The sequence below is a fragment of the Rhinoderma darwinii genome, chromosome 2 (assembly GCF_050947455.1).
Source record: "Rhinoderma darwinii isolate aRhiDar2 chromosome 2, aRhiDar2.hap1, whole genome shotgun sequence".
Classification (NCBI taxonomy): Eukaryota; Metazoa; Chordata; class Amphibia; order Anura; family Rhinodermatidae; genus Rhinoderma; species Rhinoderma darwinii.
Genome location: NC_134688.1, coordinates 323159050 through 323181551, shown reverse-complemented (window position 1 = coordinate 323181551; position 22502 = coordinate 323159050). Strand labels below are relative to the sequence as shown.

At 43.5% G+C, this 22502-nt stretch overlaps 1 protein-coding gene across 11 annotated transcripts in view; it reads right to left on the bottom strand.

The window, feature by feature from the left end:
• ZC3H11A (zinc finger CCCH-type containing 11A) overlaps positions 1-22502 on the bottom strand; it is a 212637-nt gene that overhangs the window by 122868 nt on the left and 67267 nt on the right. For all 11 annotated transcript variants that reach the window (XM_075853611.1, XM_075853614.1, XM_075853604.1 and 8 more), the window contains 2 exons: positions 16740-16863; positions 16445-16639 (listed from right to left, as the gene is read on the bottom strand). In XM_075853611.1, the coding sequence (XP_075709726.1) occupies positions 16445-16639; positions 16740-16863 (319 nt within the window). The remainder of the gene's footprint in view (positions 1-16444; positions 16640-16739; positions 16864-22502) is intronic.

Below are 22502 nucleotides of genomic sequence, written 5' to 3'. Positions count from 1 at the left end.
CGTTTTGGCTGAAAATTTCTTATTTTCACAAGAAACAAAATACCCCATTCTGTTGCGCAATTTGTTCTGAGTGCCGCAATACCCCATTTGTTGTGATAAACTGCCATTTGGGCCCATGGGAGGGCTCAGAAGGAAAGGACCACCATTTGGCCTACTGGGGATTTTCTAGTGCGAAGTCATGTATGCAGAAGCCCTTGAGGTACCAGTACAGTTAAAACCCGCAAGAAGTGACCCCGTTTTAAAAACTACACCCTTAAGGCATTCATCTAGAGGTGTAGTGAGCATTTTGACCGGAGACCTACACCCCATAAACTGTAATGTGGGTTCTCCCGGGTATGGCAATACCCTACATGTGGCTGTTATCAGCTGCCTGGACACACAGCAGGGCCCAGAGGGGAAAGACGAGGGGGGATAAGCTGTGTGGAGTGCATCAGGGTAAGTAAAATTGGGGTAAATTATAAACCAAGGGATGTATGATACATTTTAAAACACTTTCATACAGAGCTCTGGTTATTCGGGACACGTGTCACATTGATATATTGTGTCATCCATTATCGCCCTCTTATAGCAGACTTTGCACCTCTTTTGACTCTTTCCCTTCTTGCCAGTTTGGGGAACTTCTCCTGGAAAGTGTTGCCGCCCTGGTACGATACGTGTGGCCTCGCTTCCAGAAGTACTGGGTGCCCCCCTTCTTGGTCCCTAAAGATTAGGTTCTTGATAATCACCTCTTGAAATTCCAGGAAAGTTCCCGTCTGGCCTGCACATCGACGTAGCATGTACGCATTGTACAATGCCATCTGTATGATGTGCCCGGCCAGCTTCTTATACCACACCGCATGGCGCTGTAGGGCTTCAGGGCTTGATCTTACAAGTCCATCCCTCCCATGTACCTATTGTAGTCTAGGATGCAGTCTGGTTTGGGGGTGGCCTTTCCTTCATATATCCTAAACCTGTAGGTATACCCTGATGCACTCTCACAGCTTATACATCTTCACGCCATACCTTGCCCTCTTACCCGGCAGGTACTCGCGGAATTGAACCCTCCCTTTAAAATGTACCAGGGACTCATCAATAGAAATACACTTCTCGGGGGTGTATGCTTGGGAAAACCGGGCACTGGAACGGTCTAATAGGGGTCTCCGTTTATACAAACGGTCAAAACTGGGGTCATCTCGGGGTGGGCACGGCTCATTATCAGTATAATGTAAGAAGCGAAGTATTGCCTCATTTATTTATTTTTTTAGGTTCCAGTTCAGTTCTGAAGTTGCTTTGAGGGGCCCATATATTAGAAACCCCTATCAAATACCCCATTTTAGAAACTAGACCCCTCAAAGTATTCACAACAGCATTTAGAAAGTTTATGAACCCTTTAGGTGTTTCACAAAAATTTAGAGCAAAGTAGAGGTGAAATTTACATTTTTTTTTTGTCAGAAAATCCTCTTTATACCATTTTTCTTATAACACAAAAGGATTTATCAGTGAAACGCAAATTAATACTTATTGCCCAGATTCTGCAGTTTTGAGAAATATCCCACATGTGGCCCTAGTGCGGTAATGGACTGAAGCACCGGCCTCAGAAGCAAAGGAGCACTTAGTGGATTTTGAAGCCTCTTTTTTATTAGGCACCATGTCCGGTTTGAAGAGGTCTTGTGATGCCAAAACATTGGGAACCCCCCAAAAGTGACCCCAATTTGGAAACTAGACCCCTTGAGGAATCCATTGTAGTTTTCTTGGGGTGCATGCGGCTTTTTGATCAGTTTTTATTCTATTTTTAGGTGGCGTGGTGACTAAAAAACAGCAATTGTACTATTGTTTTTTTTTTCGTTTTTTTTTACAGCGTTCACCGTTCGCTATAAATGACATATTCACTTTATTCTGCGGGGCGATACGATTACGGTGATACCAGATGTTTATAGTTTTTTTTTATGTCTTATGGCGTTTGCACAATAAAATACGTTTTGTAAACAATCATTCACTTTTTGTGTTACCTTATTCTAAGAGCCATAAAGTTTTTATTTTTCAATCAATAAAGCCGTGCGAGGACTTATTTTTTGCGTAACGAACTGTAGTTTCCATCAATACCATTTTTAGGTACATGCGACTTTTTGATCTCTTTTTATTCAATTTTTTGGGAGGTGAAGTGACCAAAGAATTGTGATTGTGGTTCGGTTTATTATTATTTTATTTTACGGCGTTCACCGTGCGGGATAAATAATGAAATAATTTTGTAGTTCAGGCCGTTACGGACGCGGCGATACCAATTATGTATAGTTTATTTGTTTGTTTATATATTTTTATTAATAATAAAGGACTGATAAGGGAAAAAGGGGGATTTTTACTTTTATTACTTTGAAATCTTTTATTTTCTTATTTTTACACATCTTTTTTTTACTTTATTACTTTGTCCCACTAGGGGACATGAGGGCAGGAGGCCCTGATCGCTATTCTAATACACTGCACTACATGCGTAGTGCAGTGTATTAGAACTGTCAGCTACTCACTGACAGCAAGCATAGTGGGTCCTGACGTTGTCAGGACCCACTAGGCTTCCGTCTATGGCATAGCCGGACGCCATTGTTTGGTGTCCGGTTGCCATAGTCACCATCGCCGGCCGCTATCGCGTAGCAGGCCGGCGATGGCAGCTTAACCCCTAAAAAGCCGCGATCTCTATAGAACGCGGCTTTTAAGGGGTTAATCAGCGGGGACACAGCGATCGGTCCCCGCTGTAGGAGCTGTGACAGCTGCTGAACAAGACAGCAGCTGTCACAGCTCCTGTATGTGTCGGGAGGACGGCCGAAACGGCCGTTACTCCCGAGACGTACTATTACGGCATGGAGCGTGAACGATACAGCTGCCATGACGTAATAGTACGTCAAGGAGCGGGAAGGGGTTAAAGAAAGGGAGTGACATGATTTTAATTGCCACTCGGTGGAGACTATTAAGGAGTCCAAATTGAGTGCAGAGTAATCTAATAGATTAAGGGAAATGAGAACCCCAAGGTATTTGAAATTGAGAGGCCAACGGTAAGGGAATAAGATGAGTTTGCCATGAACAGTACCGATGAGAGGCACGGAACATTACCGATATAGAACAATTCACCATTATCCCCGAGAATGCACCAAAAGTCTCAACAAGATCCAGTAGGAAAGCCAAGGAAGGACCAAGGACCATCATCCGCCAGGTAAACTAGGGTATTAGCAAACATGGACAATTAGGGAACCTCTAGAAATGCCCTGTATAGTAGGCGACTGATAAATATCCAAACGCAAAGGGTTCAATGGCAAGGGCAAATAAAATTGGGAATAACGGACAGCCCTTGCAGATACCACACCTACTGTAAGATGAACAACAGACGAAATAAGGCAGTAAATCTAGGGCCAAAGTTCAACTGAGACAGAAGTATCCAGGGGTATTGCTATTCAATATAATTAAAGGCTTTACAAGAGTCAAGAGAGAACAAATCCCATAGAAGGGTCATGATGTGCAGAAGCAGTGTTAAGAAATAGTCTTTGTGGAGGCATGGCCAAATGTCGGGCTGAGCAGACATGCAGGGCAGAGCTCCTGACCCGTTATCATGCTGATTATTCGGCCATCCTGCTTCAGTGCTTGAATATGAGGGAGAGCCTGCTCCCTCTCCGGCAGCCGTTACTCCAGCCAGGAGCGGGACCTCGGCGGTACACGTGGGCCTGGTGTGTTAACGGCTGGCACTTATCAGATGCTGCAAAGAGCTGCCTTCAGGACACGGACATCTGTCCACCCCTGCTGCCTACAGACTGGCCCCATCTTCAGATAGCCGGTGAGGGCTGCGGACTTACGCAAGGCAGTTGGATGACATCATCACCGATGACAGCGCTATCTTAGAAATCTGGACTTGTGGGGCCTAGTCCTGTGAGGTAGGTGGTCAGACTGGCTAATTACTCCTGTGGTCGGTGTGCTGTCTCCTTACCTGGGGGTCCGCCCTGGCCACTACTTCCCCATCTATTACATTTTCTCCTGCTACCCAGATTTTTTCTGTTGCTGTACGGAGACAACATACACAATTAACACGCTTACAAAAAGCTGCAGAAGGGATGTAAATATGTCTTGTTGTATCTGGCCAAGTTGAGAGTTGTGGATGGCTCTGGCACCAGATTTTTCAGTCGCCTGCCGAGGCCTTAGGCCCTATTCACACGTCAGGGTTTCCTGGCCGTCACACGGCCACAGTAGGAACAATAGACCCCCAAATAGGGCTATTCACATGACTGCTTTTTTTGACGGCCCAGGAAATCCGGCCGTCAAAAAATGGGACATGCCCTATTTTCGGATAATACACGGCCATCACTCAAATGTGTTCCAAGCGATGGCCCTGTCTTCTGCCGCTTGCTCTCTCCTCCTACTCCTCACAGTGTGAAGCGCATGTGAGGAGGAGGGTATTTTTTTGCTCCCTGTAGGAGTGGAATCCCCAATCCCCGGCCACAGCTTCTCATGGAGCGGAAACACCAGCAACAGCGCCTTGGATCCCGCTTCAGAAGTCCCTGACGTCACCGTGTCCATATATGGACCGTAATGTCAGGGGCTTCTCCTGGAGCGGAATCCCCAATCCCCGGCCACAGCGTTGCCGAAGCTGTGGCCAGGGATTGGGGATTCCGCTCCTACAGGGAGCAAAAAAAATACCCTCCTCCTCACATGGACTTCGCACTGTGAGGAGGAGGAGAGAGCAAGCAACGGAAGACATGGTCGTCACCGGGAACACATTCCAGTGATGGCCGTGTATTACCCGGCCCCATAGACTTCTATAGGAGCCAGGCGGCCAGGAGAATGGCCGAAAATAGTGTATTTCCCATTTTTTGACGGCCGGGTTTCTCTGGCTGACAAAAAAAAACAAAATCGGTCGTGTGAATAGCCCCATTTGAGGTCTATTGTTCCTACTGCGGCCGTGCGACGGCCTTTTTTTGAACGGCCGTCACATGGACGGGAAACCCCGTCGTGTGAATAGGGCCTTAGCCTGGGTAGAAGCTGCCCCCCCCCCCTGCCTGTGTGAGCTGTTTGCCCGTTTGAGTCTCCCTTGGTTTATTACTCTGATCTTCTCAACTTCATCAAAACGAGTATCCCTTAGCCGACTGCTCGGGGACATCTATATTTTGAGTAGTGGTGAATTTAGGATTTTGACTGATTATATTTTGCATTAACCAATTTTTTCCCTGGTCAGGGTGAGGTCTCGGGACAATGCATATGCGACAATTCGTAGCTTAGTCAGGAACTACTGTTCTTGTTACTTAGTGGGTACAGGTCTGCACTTCCACATTTAACCCATAAGTGACCGCCCATAGCGAGCACCGCATCTCAGTGGTTTTGGAGGGAGCGGGGGCTTCCTCTCACCCCAGCGGTACCCTGCTATACGATCGCAGGGTGCTGGTGTCTTCTATGGCAGCCGAGGCCCTAATGAAGGCTAGAGACATGGCCTAGCAGATGCCTGTCCATTTTGAACGGACAGGCAGTAAAAGTATTGCAGTGTATTATAAAAGCGATCAGATGATCGCATGGTGAAGTCCCCTAGTGATACTAATAAAGTTTAAAAAAGTTTAATAAGATTATAATAAATAAAAATCCAAAGTAAAAACAGAAGAAAAAAAAAACGACTTTTTTCCCCCCTTACAAAATTTTTTTTTGTTATGAAAAAACAAATAAAAAAAAAGAAAAGTTACACATATTCGGTATCTCCGCATCCGTAACGACCCGGACTATAAAGCCATTACATTATTTAACCCTCTCGGCGAACGCCGTAAAAAATAAAGAATTGCAGTTTTCGGTCGTACATACTTCAAAATTGTAGAAATAAAAACAAGTCATCCCGCAAAAAAAAACAAAAAAAAAAACTACCTCATACAGCTGCATCGGCGAAAAAATAAAAAAGCTATGGCTCTTCAAACATGGACACAAATTGACATTTTTTTTTTAAAATCGTGTTTTACTGTATAAAAGTAGTAAAAAAAATCGTAACAACCCACTGGATAAAGTTAGTGTGTTATTTATACCACATGGTAAACGGCGTCAATTTAGGATGCAAAAAAAATTGGTGAAATTGCGTTGTTTCCTTTTTCTATTTCCCCCCCAAGAAAGTTAATAGAAGTTAATCAATAAATTATATATACCCCAAAATGGTGCGGTGTGTGTGTGTTCTTGTCTCTCCCTTCCTGCGTTACCTTGGTCACAGATGATCTCCGTCTATATTGCACTTATCAATTGTACTATGGCGCCCCTTCAGATCTTAAGGTGGAATGTGCACGGCTTAAACTCCAAATTTAAAAGGGCTATTGCTCTTGATTTTGTTAAAAATATTCCCCGGACATAATTTGTTTACAGGAGACTCATTTGACAGGACAAAAAAAAATTCTTGCTCTTAAACAGGCTTGGGTCACCAAAGGTCATTTTGGCCGATACATAATTCTAAATTGTGTACTACATGGGTTTATATGAGGTAAACTTGTATGTTCCTCCTCCCCTGGACCCAGCATTGCTAACATTGGTATCTGGGAAATTGTGAGAGTTCCCTGTGTGTCCAATCATCCGTGTTGGGGATTTTGATGCAGTGCCCGATGCCTCTATGGATCGTACGGGTGATCCTGACTCGGCCTCTGCACATCTTAAAACATGGTCTTTGGCTCTTCATTTTACAGATACATGGAGATGGAAATTCCCTATGGATAAGAAATATACTTATACCGTGATGCATAAAACTTTTTCCAGTATTGATCTAGCCCTGGCATCTCTCGATTTATTGGCAGCAATTTCCTCTATTGACTTTGCCCCTAGGGGGATATGCAACCACTCTGCCCATATTTTAACTTTCTTAGCTGGGCCTACGACCGACTTAAGGTTTGGAGACTTCATCCTGCTTGGTTAACCTCCCCTGTAATGAAGACTGTAGTTTCCAAAGCCCATGATGACTATTGGGCAGTCAATTCCTCCCACCCAGACCCCCTGATTAAATGGGATGCGTATAAAACTACAATGCATTTGTGGCTGGTATAGAAGGGCAAAGCTAGTAAGGCTATACTTATAGCAGATGTGCAGAGGACTGAGCGGGATTATGTTGCGGATCCCCAACACACATCCAAGAGTAAATGGGCGCATGCTCAGAGGGATCTTTTTACCCTTACTACAGAACAAACCAAAAAACGGTTGTTGTGGTTGTCCACTGATGCATGTATATTTGAATTTGGTGACAAAACCGGTAGACTATTAGAGTATTTGACATGTTCTGAACAGCCTTATACTTCCATTCCATCTGGGCTCCAGTTCATAGAAAGGATGCCCTGGAGTTGGAAAAAATACAAAGAAGAGCAACGAAGCTAATAAGGGGCATGGACAATCTAAGTTATGAGGAAAGATTAAAAGAACTAAACCTATTTAGCCTTGAGAAAAGACGACTAAGGGGGGACATGATTAACTTATATAAATATATGAATGGCACATACAAAAAATATGGTGAAATCCTGTTCCATGTAAAACCCCCCTAAAAAAACAAGGGGGCACTCCCTCAGTCTGGAGAAAAAAAGGTTCAACCTGCAGAGATGACAAGCCTTCTTTACTGTGAGAACCGTGAATTTATGGAATAGCCTACCGCAGGAGCTGGTCACAGCAGGGACAGTAGATGGTTTCAAAAAAGGCTTAGAAAATTTCCTAGAACAAAAAAATATTAGCTCCTATGTGTAGACATTTTTTACTTCCCCTTTCCCATCCCTTGGTTGAACTTGATGGACATGTGTCTTTTTTCAACCGTACAAACTATGTAACTATGTTGTACCCTCCGTAATGCCCCTGGGGATGTCAATTGGATTTCCCTTCACTTTTATAGCACCCTTTATAGATTGAAATGTGATGTTTCCCCCTCAGTGATCCAGAGTTTTTGGGAGGGCTTCCTGTATGGCGCCTTTTGACGGCTCAAGCCTCATAACTTGAGGCTCCGATCCCCAAGGAGGATGTTACCAACGCAATTCAGTCTTTTATACCAATCACTAATAAGGCCCAGGGCTGGACGGCTTGATTAGTGATTGGTATAATAGTAGTTGTGACGTTTTAGTACCAAGATTTCTAGAATTATATTCTGCCGTCGTGGAATGGGGGCTTTTGCCTGCCTCTATGCGTGAGGCGCTCAGTGCTCTCTTGCAGAAGCCAGAGAGGCATCCGACTCTTACAGATTCCTACTGTCCCATATCCTTTCTTAAGAGCTATGTAAACCTTTGAAAGGCCCAAAAATTTTTTTTATTAAAAAGGTGTATCTTTTTTGTGCAACTCTGTAAATACTTAAAAAAATGTGTTTTACATTTTTAGATACAGCTGCTCTGTATTCTCTATAAGGAGCAGCTGTATCTAGCTAGCACTATTCACTGAATCAGTCAGTCCCGCGGACCTGACCGGTCCAGTGGTCCCTGACTAAGCTACTCGCTAACACATTGCATAGTCCTGAGGTGCAGCCTCTGCCCAGGCCATGGCCTCAGCTGGGACTGATAAAAATCTGAATGTAGGGACATCTACAACCCCTAATTTTGTAGAATAAAACATGGCATATCTGTACCCCTTCTCCCGTAGGTCCTTGCGAGTCTCTGAATTGGACAAATTATTTCCGAATAGCAACTGAGAAGTCTGGGTAATAGGATACACGTTAAAGGGAATGTGCCGCGAATCTAAAAAAAAATATATATAAGTAACTTGCTTGAATTTTTATCATATTTTTTTTTTTCTTCCACAAAGTGTAAACTATTAAACATTAAATAATAAATTTACATGTTTCCTACGTTGGCCACCAAAGCGAGCACTTTCAAGAATTACAGCACGGTGAATTAGGCAGAAGCAACCTTACTCACAGTTGCTGTAAATGTGGGAGGGAGACTCACCCCCCTCCCTATTTTTGGCTACAAGTCAGGAAAAGGAGTCTTCAAATTGCTAAGCATTGTCCAGCTCCCATTTTTTAAGAGATTGTACAATGTAGCTGGCTGAAGCTAATGAACACACCAGAAGGCAGAGAATGATGAAAGTCAAGAAGGAAGAACCTGTGGTGAATGACTAATCAGTTAACCGGTTCACGGTGTGTATTTTATGCGTTTTTTGCTTGATTAAGCTTCCCATTTAACATGAATGGTAAAGTGTGCTGTGAGTGAACACAACGCGATTTACCATTGATGTTTACGCGAGCGTTGTTAAAAAGAGAGTTGTGTATAAAAAATTAAAAAAGAGGCGGCGTCGGGTCAATTCTTTGGTGCGTAAACCACTCCAAATGTTCCCATTGTCAGTGGGAGTCCTGATCATGCGCCAAAAAATGTGTGAAAAGCGCTCACAAAACACGAAAAACGCCTGCATTTTAAAAAGGGAGAAGACAGAAGTCTGCTGTAGGTGCTAAGGATGCACGATGCATCGAAACTGTTTCGATACTCTGCATCCCCAAACGGTTCGATACCGTTATTTCATGTATTTCGATACTTAGCTGTATGTATGAGAGCGGGGCAGTGGCTGTGTGATACAGTCATTGCCGTGCTCCGGAGTCCTGATGACAAGTGCGCGGGGTCAGGATGATGCGATGCGGCTGGCGCTTTACTAATGAGCGGCGGCACTGAAAACAGAACATGACGGGCACTCTACAAAACACCCCCATGTTCTGTCTTCAGTGCCTGAAACGCCGCATCTCCTCATGCTGACCGCGCACGCACTTCCTGTCATGAGCGGGGAATGACTATTATACAGCCGCAGCACCGCTCTATAACGGCGGAGATCAGAGAAACCTCTCATCCCCGCCGTTATTCCCGTGAATGCTGCGATCACAGCATACTGCAGCATTCAGGGGAAAATGAGAAGGGGGGGGGACGCCCCTTGGATCGCGTCATAGGGAATTCCTGTGACACGATTGAGGGACATACCATATATGGACAGACAGCCCAGGGTTTATTGAAGGACCCCAGGGCTGTCCTATCATATTTCCTGTTAGGGCATACTTGGGTATGTCCTAACAACTGCCTGTGTACTATCAGTACACAGGTTAATGTAGATATATGCCAGTACATTAAAGTTTAAAAAATTAAGTAAAAACATAAAAGTAATGTTCAATTTAAAAAAAATACACATACACCTTTTTTACAATAAACCTTAAAATAAGTCTCAATACATAAAATACACACACATTCAGTATTGGCGCGGCCGTAATAACCTGCACAACTATTTTTTTGCATCATTTATGATGTGTACGCTGTAAAAAAATAAAATGAAAACAGCTTTCTATCACTTATTGTGGGGCACGAGGTGTGATGAATTTAATATCCATGTGCCTCACATTAATAGTTATTGACCCCCATCATGTACATATTAACCCATTATGACTGAGAAACACGATGGGGCTAATTACTATTAATGTGAGGGATGTGGAGATTAAATTCATCATCACACCACGCGCCTCACATCAGAAAACGGAAGAACTTTTCTTTTTTTTTTTATTACGGTTGGCAAAGTATCGAAATCGCAATACTAAACGAAGTACCGGTATCGAAGTCCAAATTCTGGTATCGTGACATCCCTAGTAGGTACGTTATATTATTTTTCATCTTACGAACTTTATTTTTTTATTGTCAAGGTTCTGCCAGACTATTTGGACTACGTCGACCTTCATTTTTTAAACATTTTTTTTAAATAAAATGGTTACCGAGGGTTGTGTGGTGGAGTTTTAATTTCAATAAAAAAATTTTTTCCAAGGGTGTATTCACACGTTTTCGCCATGCGGCCGAAAACCGCATAGAAAAAAATTGTTGTAAAAACGCATGCATTTTTCGATGTGATTTTCAGCCACACGGGAAAACCGCTGCAAAACCACACTGGGTAAATACACTCTTAGGCCCTATTCACACCGTTTTTTGCAGGCGGAAATAAAATCTGCCACTGAATTCCTTCAGGAATTTTGAGGTAGATTTTGAACTGCCTGCACTTTTTTGTCCGTGGTTTTCGTTGCGGTTTTTGCCCACGGCCATTAAATCAAATGCAAGGACGGCGAGTAAAAAACGCCACGAAAAACGCTTGGAAACTAACACCACAGGTTTTTTTCTGCCTTACATTAATTTCAATAGGAGGTCAGAGGTGGAAGCTGCGCCGAGAAAGGACACAATGCTTTTTTTTCCCCCCACCAGCAGCCAAATCCACTTAGGAAGAAGATGCCTCTCCATCACATTGAAACCAATGCGGGGCAATTTTGGGGGTTTTATGGCGCCGATTTCGTTGCGGTTTCCATGGCAAAAATCTGTGTGAACAGGGAGTTATATTTCTGTTTTGTAATACTTTATTAGCACCTTAGTAATGGCTGTTGTCGATTTGACGACGTCCATTACTAAGGCGGGGCTTAGTGCTAGCCAATAAAAAAGGCTAGCACTAACCCCCCCCATTATTACCTGAGTACCCATCGCCACAAGGGGTATAGGGAAGGGCCGGGTATAATACAGAACCTGACCATCTACAGCGATGGTCGTGTACCAGGGCGGCTGCAGACTGTTTTTATTAGGCTAAAAAGGGCCAAAAACAGTGGCCCTTCTCACCCTGGTAATGCTAGCCTGCTGTGTTGTATCTGGCTGGTTATGAAAATGAGGGGGACCCCACGTCATTTTAGTGAATTTATTTTTATTTATTTTTTAAACGACGTGCGGTTCCCCCCCCAATTTGTCATAACCAGCAAGATACAATAATAAAGCAGCCGCAGAATAGCATTACCAGGGTGGGAAGGGCCACGGTTTTTGGCCCACCCGAGCCTCGTAGTACCAGCCTGCGGCCGCCCCAGTACCCGATCACTAAATAAAAAAAATACTTACCCACCTACAGCAGACATCTGTCTTCTCCCCTGTGCCGCAAAATAAACTAGAGGTCAATGAACTGATATAAGAACTAGAGATCCAGCAGAAATATTACTAGTTAATAATTCTGACGCATCATGGAGCTCCCCCCACAAACCTCCCCCACACGAGGCTGCTCAAAAAACAAATCCCACCCAACGCACTGCCACACACTAGAACTATAATATATCAATATATATATATATATATATATATGAGACAGACAGATAGATATAAGACAGACCGCTACGAGACAGACATGCGATAGATAGCTATGAGATAGATGAAAAAGTGTTTTATTATTACTATTGTCCCTCTCCTGAAAGCCTGCCAGGAAAATTAGAAGTTACGGGGGGATTGTAGCGAAGAGGGGTGTGGGGTGCAGCCCAAACATGCAGCCGCGCCACACACAAGCTCCCCTTCCTCCCACACACGCACTCCCGCCACAAACATGCAAAAAAAAATCTCACACGCTCTGCAGCCGGTCCCGAAAATGGGACCGGCTTTCCCCTTATAAACCATCTTCTATGCTGGGAGTCGTTTCGTGAAGAGACACATTCACAGATTAAACTTTTTTTACTTAAATAAAAAAAGAAACATTTGACAAAAAAATAAATAAAAGTTAATATAATATTTTATTAAATGAAAACAAATAAAAAATTAAAAAAGAAAAAGAAAAAGAAAATCATGACACTTTTCCTTTAAGAAGGAGATCCCCCTTTTTTCCTCACAGCCTGGCATCTCTAGCTCAAAAATGCAGCATGTGGGCAAGTAATGCCCCATGAGGTCCTTGAAGAGAAGGAACATGACGTGCCCGTTCTATAGCAAAGGATGAAGAAAAGACTGTTTTGTCCGAAATGGTCTTGAGCCAGAGTTGAAGGAAAGCTACAGGGAGACCGACAAAACGGATATTGTTGAGCGTTATGCGATTTTCAAAGTCATCAGCTCGTTCAACGGAGACCACCACCAGCCTCTGTGTTCAGAAATCTGAGTAGGGATAGGACGCAGTATATTTTCAACATCAGAAATTCTGCGTTCTGTTTTAGTGGTGCGCTCCCTATTTTTTGCATATTATGTCGCAGTATAAAAAAAGTCCTGCCGTAATTCATCCACTGTGGTGACTAGCATGGACTAACAGGAGTTAATGGCAGCTAGTAATTCTGCAGATTTGGAATCCATGTTGGAGGCCGCCGCCAACGGCTCTCAAGGGGAAAGTGGCAGTGGAGGGCTCATAGAACCATCAACCAGAACAGGGACAAGGACGGCACAGGAGAAGTACCCGGAGCCATGGACTGTGCTCTGGAGAATTTCTCAATTTATTTTTTTTACCGCACCAGCCTGTATATCTCAGACAAGACACCAGAGGAGGCATTATTATCTAGGACAGGGGTCTCAAGCACGCGACCCGCATACGGCCCCTGGGGAAGTCATCTGCGGCCCGCGGGACACAGAGCTCCTGTTACATGCTCTGCTCCTGGACTCTGGAATTCCCTGACATCGCTATCCACATATGGACAGCGATGTCTGGGGCTTCCCCAGAGCCAGAGTCCCGTGCAGAGCGCTAGTATCGGCTCTGCTTCGGCACTCTGTGGAATTCCCTGACATCGCTGTCCATATATGGACAGTGTTGTCAGGGTCTTCCCCAAAGCGGAGTCCCAGTGATGTCAGGAGCACAGCTTGAGTCCCAGGAAGAGCCTATTAGCACTCTGCCCGGGATTCCAGCTCTGATGTTGCCCCTGATATCACATTCCCGTCCAGGAGAATCCCCTGACGTCACAGTGTATGGACAGTGACGTTAGGGGCTCCAACAGCAGAGGAATCCCCAGCCAAAGTGTCGGCAACGCTCTGGCTGGGGGTTCCACTCCTAGAGGGGGTGTGTGGCAGCACATCTACAGGGGGCACTGTGGCAGCACATCTACAGGGGGCACTGTGGCAGCACATCTACAGGGGGCACTGTGGCAGCACATCTACAGGGGGCACTGTGGCAGCACATCTACAGAGGGCACTGTGGCAGCACATCTACAGAGGGCACTGTGGCAGCACATCTACAGAGGGCACTGTGGCAGCACATCTACAGAGGGCACTATGGCAGCACATCTACAGAGGGCACTGTGGCAGCACATCTACAGAGGGCACTGTCGGAGCACATCTACAGAGGGCACTGTCGGAGCACATCTACAGAGGGCACTGTCGGAGCACATCTACAGAGGGCACTGTCGGAGCACATCTACAGAGGGCACTGTCGGAGCACATCTACAGAGGGCACTGTCGGAGCACATCTACAGAGGGCACTGTCGGAGCACATCTACAGAGGGCACTGTCGGAGCACATCTACAGAGGGCACTGTCGGAGCACATCTACAGAGGGCACTGTCGGAGCACATCTACAGAGGGCACTGTCGGAGCACATCTACAGAGGGCACTGTGGCAGCACATCTACAGAGGGCACTGTGGCAGCACATCTACAGAGGACATTGTGGCAGCATCTACAAGTGGGTGTGTGGCAGCATCTACAAGTGGGTGTGTGGCAGCATCTACAAGTGGGTGTGTGGCAGCATCTACAAGTGGGTGTGTGGCAGCATCTACAAGTGGGTGTGTGGCAGCATCTACAAGTGGGTGTGTGGCAGCATCTACAAGTGGGTGTGTGGCAGCATCTACAAGTGGGTGTGTGGCAGCATCTACAAGTGGGTGTGTGGCAGCATCTACAAGTGGGTGTGTGGCAGCATCTACAAGTGGGTGTGTGGCAGCATCTACAAGTGGGTGTGTGGCAGCATCTACAAGTGGGTGTGTGGCAGCATCTGCAGAGGACACTTTGGCATTACCTGGGGTATACAGGTGAAGTTGGAAAGAAAAGCCAGCAGCAAGCACAGTATATTGTATATGCAAGTCCAACGCCACAAGTAGAAATAGAGCAAGTAGGCCGCGCACCCTGCATTCTCAGTCAGAAGTAGTTAACATATATATCCATAACCAGGTGAAAAAAAATCAGTCCTCCAAAGCCCACCGGGTCACTGTACGCTTTAAGCAGGAAGAATGAGCCGCTGGGGAGAGGAGAAGCGTCCTTTCACTGGAGAGTACAGGTGGCGAGGCCCCAGGTTCAGCAGACCATGCATAAAGGGAAGTTTTAGTGTACATACACATATGCCTCCCACACTACAGTCAGCTCACATGTCCTGCCGCCTGCCCTGCGGACCTCTTCTCTACGGCTCCACCAACGCTAAGTATCAGTGTAGCCACAGCTACACTTTAACCCGCTCTCTCCCTGTCTGCTCCCGGTGTTAACCGATGCTGCGCCAGAGTCCCTGAGTTAACCCTTGCTGCCCCCCGAGTTAACCCTTGCTGCCCCCCGAGTTAACCCTTGCTGCCCCCCGAGTTAACCCTTGCTGCCCCCCGAGTTAACCCTTGCTGCCCCCCGAGTTAACCCTTGCTGCCCCCCGAGTTAACCCTTGCTGCCCCCCGAGTTAACCCTTGCTGCCCCCCGAGTTAACCCTTGCTGCCCCCCGAGTTAACCCTTGCTGCCCCCCGAGTTAACCCTTGCTGCCCCCCGAGTTAACCCTTGCTGCCCCCCGAGTTAACCCTTGCTGCCCCCCGAGTTAACCCTTGCTGCCCCCCGAGTTAACCCTTGCTGCCCCCCGAGTTAACCCTTGCTGCCCCCCGAGTTAACCCTTGCTGCCCCCGAGTCCCCGTGTTAACCCTTCCTGCCCCCGAGTCCCCGTGTTAACCCTTCCTGCCCCCGAGTCCCCGTGTTAACCCTTCCTGCCCCCGTGTTAACCCTTGCTGACCCCGAGTCCCTGTGTTAACCCTTGCTGACCCTGGGTCCATATTTAACCCTTGTTGACCTCCACATCCACTGGGAACCCTTTCCCTAGTTACACATCCCTGGTTATTCCATTCCCACCTGCCTGCACGTTCCCATTGTTAACTCATTACTTGACTCCCCTGGTAACCCTTTCCTCCACCTCTCTTGTTAACCCTTAGTGGACAGGGACAGTTATTTAGGAGGGAGTGGGACAGAAATAGTGTGTGTGTGTGTGAGAACTACAAGTAACTTATGTGTATGAATTGTAACGCAACGTATATTTAGGTAAGTGGGCGGTGGTATAGATTAGGAATGTGATATCTTGTTTATACTCTAGCAAGTGAAGAAAGTTTGCTCAGGCAGATAGCGCGCACGCGCGCCCCCCCCCCCCCCCCAGACAAAGGTGATTTTTACTAAATGCAAACAGAAATTGAACAGCAAACCTGGACATGGGGTAATTTATTAACTTCTCTGGGCCAGTTTTCTGGCGTAGAGAAGTCGCAACTTGTATTAAAAGTTTCGTCTTTTCTGCCGCTTCCGCTGCTCGCATCGCTTTTCTGAAAAGTGGGTTAAACTTTAATGAAAATTGCGGGGCCAATATAGAATCCAGTGTAAATTATGACTCAAGTCTACAACAGCTCATGGCTGGCGTGGATTCCACTTTCTGGCATAGGGACGACAAGAGATGCACTTAATTAAGAGGCGTGTGCATTGGGCGCATTTTACTCCAACTTTCTTTATATTAATACTGACCTATGAAATGCCAGTTATAATAAATTCCCCGTTTTCCCACAAGTCAAACTCACCATCATCGTCTTCATCATCATCTGCTGCATTAATCACGACAGGTGGATGTGTAGGGCTTGGAACGTTCTCTGAAGCCTCAATTTTCTTTATACCACGTAGCTGTGGTGTGGGGACCACAGAAAGCTTGGTTGGAGCCGGCGATGGTAGAGAGGTCTGCACATCTGGCTTACATGATTCAGGCTTTATCAATTGTGCTATGGAAGAATATTTAGATTGCATCAGGTCAACTGCAAAACACGAGCAGATGGAAGATCATTTATCTAGAAAGGATTGTTGAATTTCTAAAACATTTACCTTTATTTGGAGGAAAGAATGCTCCATCCACAAATCTCCCCTTTGTGTGATGAAAAGCACAGTTTGCCTTCTGACAACCAGAGATCTGGTTTTCCCAGTAACAGGGTATCTCACTGCGTTTTTTCTGTAAAAACCATATTAAAAATAGTGAAAATAAAAGCATACCTTTATATAAAATATAAACAGGGCTAGATGAAACCCAGTCGCCAGGACAGCTGAGAAAATACATGACTAGTGCACAAAGCATTTAAGTTACAAAGTTCTGTCTGCCTCCAGCTGTCAGTATGTTTGCTGCATACGCATTTATATTACTCCCCCTTGAGTTCAAAGGGAGCTTTATACAACTGAATGCAGCGAGTGCCCACTTGTGGCTACAAGCATAATTTTATCTTAAAGTGTTGTCCCACAACAACTAATCACCTATCCACAGGATAGCCAATATGGGGGACTCTCATGAATGATGAGAACAGGGGTCCCGAGTTCCCTGTTTAAAGAGGCTCTGTCACCAGATTATAAATGCCCTATCTCCTACATAATCTGATTTGTGCTGTAATGGAGATTACAGCAGTGGTTTTTATTTTGAAAAACTATCATTTTTGAGCAAGTTATGAGCTAGTTTAGATTTATGCTAATGCTTTCTCAATGGACAACTGGGCGTGTTTTTACTTTTTACCAACTGGGTGTTGTACAGGGGAGTGTATGAGGCTGACCAGTGTCCTACACTTCTCATTGTTCCAGCCCAGCATGATCCACAGCACAGTGTGATTGTGCAGTGAAAGAAGCTGGGCTGGAACAATGAGAAGTGTATGACGCTGATTAGTCACTGATTGGTCAGCGTCATACACTCCTCTGTACAACACCCAGTTGGTAAAAAGTAAAAACACGCCCAGTTGTCCATTGAGAAACTCATTAGTATAAATCTAAATTAGCTCATAACTTGCTCAAAAAGGATCGTTTTTCAAAATAAAAACCACTGCTGTTATCTACATTCCAGCGCCAATCAGATTATGTAGGAGATAGGGCACTTATAATCTGGTGACAGACTCTCTTTAAAGGGGAGCGGCGGTCAAGCACGCGCGTGTGCTGCTGCTCTATTTATTCTCTATGGAACTGACTGTGATAGTCAACTGCTGTACTAGCTTTCCATTCCAACAGGGGACGCCTACTCTCGTGATCGGTGGAACCCCCATCTATCAAACACTTATAAACTATTCTGTGGATAGGTCATTAGTTATGGTGGGACAACCCCTTTACTCCATTGCCGCTACAGTCAGTTTTCACTTCCTGATAGCCTTATTTTTCAAATCTGACATGTCTCACTTTATGCGATAATAACTTTGTAGTGCTTTTACCTATTCAAGCGATTCGGAGATTGTTTTCTCATGACACATTATAACTTTAGCAGCTCATATTTTTAAGAAGATTCAGAAAACTTATTTCAGTCCTTAGCTGGCTTTGAGGGGTCTATAGGTCAGAAGCCCCCTGTGAATCACTAACATTTTAAAAACTGCACCCCTCAAAGTATTCAAAACAGCATTTTGGAGGTTTCTTAACCCTTTAGGCATTTCACAGGAATGAAAGCAAAGTGGAGGTGAAATGTCAAGTTTTTAGAAATAAAATATGTGGCCCTGGTGTGCTACTTGACTGCAACACAGGCCTGAAATGAAGAAGCTCCTTGTGGATTTTGGTGCCTTCTGTTTATTAGAAGATATTTTGGGCACCATGTCACATTTGAAGAGATCTTGTAGTGCCAAAACATAGGAAACACCCTCAAAAATACACCATTTTGGAAACTACACCCGAAAGAAATTTATCAACTGACACCTCGTGTTTCATAGATTTTATTAGAATTGCGTCATGAATTGTTTTTCTATTTTTTACCAATAAGATGTAGATTATGTTCAAAATGTTTGATTTTCACAAGGAATAAAAGGAGAAAAACGACACCAGCATTTGTAAAGTAATTAATCCAGAGTACGGAAATACCACATATGTGGTCATAAACGGCTGTTTGGACACACAGCAGTGCTCAGAAGGGAAAGAGCGCCATTTGGCTTTTAAGACGTAGATTCTGCGGAAATTATTTGCGGATGCCATGTCACATTTGCTGAGCTCCTGAGGTACCAGTACAATGGAAAGCCCTAAAAAGTGACTCCATTTGGGAAACTACACCAATTGAGAAATTGATTTAGGGTTTATATATAGTGAGCATTTTGACCCACAGGTTATTTTCTGAATTAGAATTGGGTGTGAATTATAAGTGAAAAATATATTTTTTTCTAAAAAGATGTAGTTTTAACGAAAAAAAAATTAATTTGTACAAGGGGAAAAAAAAAAAGAAAGCCCCCAACATCTGAAAAGAAATTTCTCCCTTATACAGCAAAAATGTGGCCATAAACTGCTGTTTAGGCACATGGCAGGGCTCAAAAGCAAAGTAGTGCCATTTGACTTTTGAAACAAAGATTTTGCTGAAATGATTTGCGGACGCCATGTCACATTTGCAAAACCCCTGATGTACCAAAAAAAAAAGTGACCCCATTTTAGAAACTACACCCCTCATGGCATTGATCTAGGGATGTAGTGAGCACATTGACCCCACATGTGTAAATTAGTGTGCAGTGGATGCTGCAGAGTGAAAATTGCAATTTTTCAATAGATATGCCATTTCAGTGACCAATCTGTTGTGTCCAGCTTGTGCCACCATGAAAAGACAGCTCTCTAATAATTATTATGCGGTGTTTCCTGGTTTTATAAAACACCCCACGTGGCCCTAATCTTTTGCCTGGACGGGATAAAAAGAAGAAACGAAGGGTATTTTCCAGGCGCTGCCGATGGGAATGTCATCCGTGATGAATACGATCCATTTGTCTCATGGATGGAGACAAGGCGAGTAGTTGAAAGGTTTATTGGTGCAGGTATATAAAACAACAGCAGACCGTTTAACAGCGGACTGTTTCGAAACCGGACCGGTTTCTTCCTCAGGTAGAATACAAATGAATAGGTGGGTGGGGTGTCGGTTAAATAAAGGTCGGTTTGAGGTAAAAACTACCGGGTCAGGTATACAGGTCAAATCTGGTAAACATACATATAAATACAATACAAATAATTGTACGAATAATTACAAACCGTTAGATAAAAATGTGTCTGTGTGGTGTTTAAAAATTTATTTGACTTCCAATAAATAGCGATTAAGATTTTATTATTTTAGTTAAAAAAGGTTATCTTAAGAAATGTGTGTGTGTGTTGGTAAAAAGATCTATAAAAATATCTATGATAAAAATCTTATTATATTAATGGTTTAAGAGAATATCTGTGGTGTACAGTCTTATTTATTTAGCATCCGCGATTGTCATAGAAAAAACTCAGCATACAAATGAAGTATCATCCTATTTTTCAATTATTGTTGGAATTGTACTGAAGTCTAAATTCCACTTGGCTCATTTTGTTTTATTCTTAAATGTCTTACATAGGTTCGTTGGTATTAGGCTGAGAAGACTGATTTAATGTTTTTTTTTATATGTTATATATACATAGATATCTATATATATATCTATATATATATATATATATATATATATATATATATATATACATATATATACACACGCTTTCACTATAAATATGCTTTTTTCGGAACAGATGATATTAAATGTACTAATTCTTTCTAAACAAATCTCAGTCTTACTTTCAAGACTGTTTCAGTATTTCTTCGAAACGGAGTGGTCATATTTTGTATCTTTTATTGTGAGAAATGCATGTTTTCTTTTTTCATGCAGTCTCTGGCGGTTATTAAAAGATATTGTTGTATATAACGAATTTATCAGCTATCTATGTCTAATGGACCCCATCTTGAATAAATTTGTTTCATTAAATTATTGTCTCTGTGATTTCATTGAGACCTTCTGGTTTTAAGGTCTTAAAGAGGCTCTGTCACCAGACTCTCAAACCCTTATCTCCTATTGCATGTGATCGGCGCTGCAATGTAGATAACAGTAAAGTTTTTTTGTTTTTTTTTAAACGTTCATTTTTGGCCAAGTTATGAGCTAGTGTGTGTGTGTGTGTGTGTGTGTGTGTGTGTGTGTGTGTGTGTGTGTGTGTGTGTGTGTGTGTGTGTGTGTGTGTGTGTGTGTGTGTGTGTGTGTGTGTGTGTGTGTATGTGTGTGTGTGTGTAACATAAAAAAAAAAACATTAAATCAGTCTTCTCAGCCTAATACCAACGAACCTATATAAGAAATTTAAGAATAAAATGAGCCAAGTGGAATTTAGACTTCAGTACAATTCCAACAATAATTGAAAAATAGGATGATACTTCATTTGTATGCTGAGTTTTTTCTATGACAATCGCGGATGCTAAATAAATAAGACTGTACACCACAGATATTCTCTTAAACCATTAATATAATAAGATTTTTATCATAGATATTTTTATAGATCTTTTTACCAACACACACACACACATTTCTTAACCCCTTCCCGCATTTGGGCGTAACTGTACATCCGAAAACCAAGTGAGTTCCCGCATTCGGGCGTACAGTTACGCCCTGCAGATAAAGCGAGCACAGGAGCTGTGCATGCTTTATCTTCAGCGGCTGTCAGCTGTTATACACAGCTGACATGCCGCTGCAATGGCTGTTACCGCCGATCGCAGCCATTTAACCCCTTCAATGCGGCTGTCAATGACGTCCGCCGCATTGAAGTGGTTGATAGAGGGAGGGAGCTCCCTCTGTAACCCCCGGGCCCCCCGCGATGGATCGCGGGTGGCGATTGTTGCTATGGCAACCAGGAAGCCGTTACTAGGCTTCCTGGTTGCCCAGGTACGGTAGCCTATTAGGTCCTGCCCGAGGCAGGACCTAATATGCTAACTGTCAAATGAAAAATGACAGTTACGATGCACTGCACTACATAAGTAGCGCAGTGTATTGTACCGGGGATCAGAAGACCAGATCTTCAAGTCCCCAGGTCAGTGTAAAAGAAAAAGTAAAAAATGTAAAAAAAAAATGTGAACGAAAAATAAATAAATAAAAGTTAATAAATAAATAATGAAAACAACACTTGCCCTGTTTCCCTGATCAACTCCTTTATTATTAGAAAAAAAATTAAAATATGAAAAAAAACTATACATAATAGGTATCGCCGCGTTCGGAACGGCCTGATCTATAAAAATATCACATTATTTTTATTCTTTAATAAAAAACAATGACAGCATTTTATTTTTTGGTCGTCTTGTCTCAAAAAAAATGTAATAAAGAGTGATCAAAAAGTTGCAAGTAACCTAAAAATGGTAGCAATAGAAACTACAGTTTGTCACGCATAAAACAAGCCGTCCCGCAGCGATATAAACTAAAAAATAAAAAAGTTATGGCTGTCAGAAAATGGCGACACTAAAACACGATTTCTTTTTAGAAAAGAGTATTTTTATTGTGGGAACGTAGTGAAACGTAAAAAAACGATATCAATTTGGTGTCGCTGTAATCGTCTCGCCCCGCAGAATAAAGTTAACATGTTGTTTATACGGCATGGTGAACACTAAAAAAAATTTAAAAAAAGACACGTGCTGGAATGACTGTTTTTTGGTTTCCTCATCTCCCCAAAAATGGAATAAATAGTGATAAAAAAAATAAATCGCATGTACCACACAATGGAACCAATAAAAATTACATCTCTTTCCACAAAAAACGTGCCCTCACACAGCTCCGTCACCGGAAAAATAACACGTTATGACTCTCAAAACGCAATGATGCAAAATGATTCTAAATGACGGCC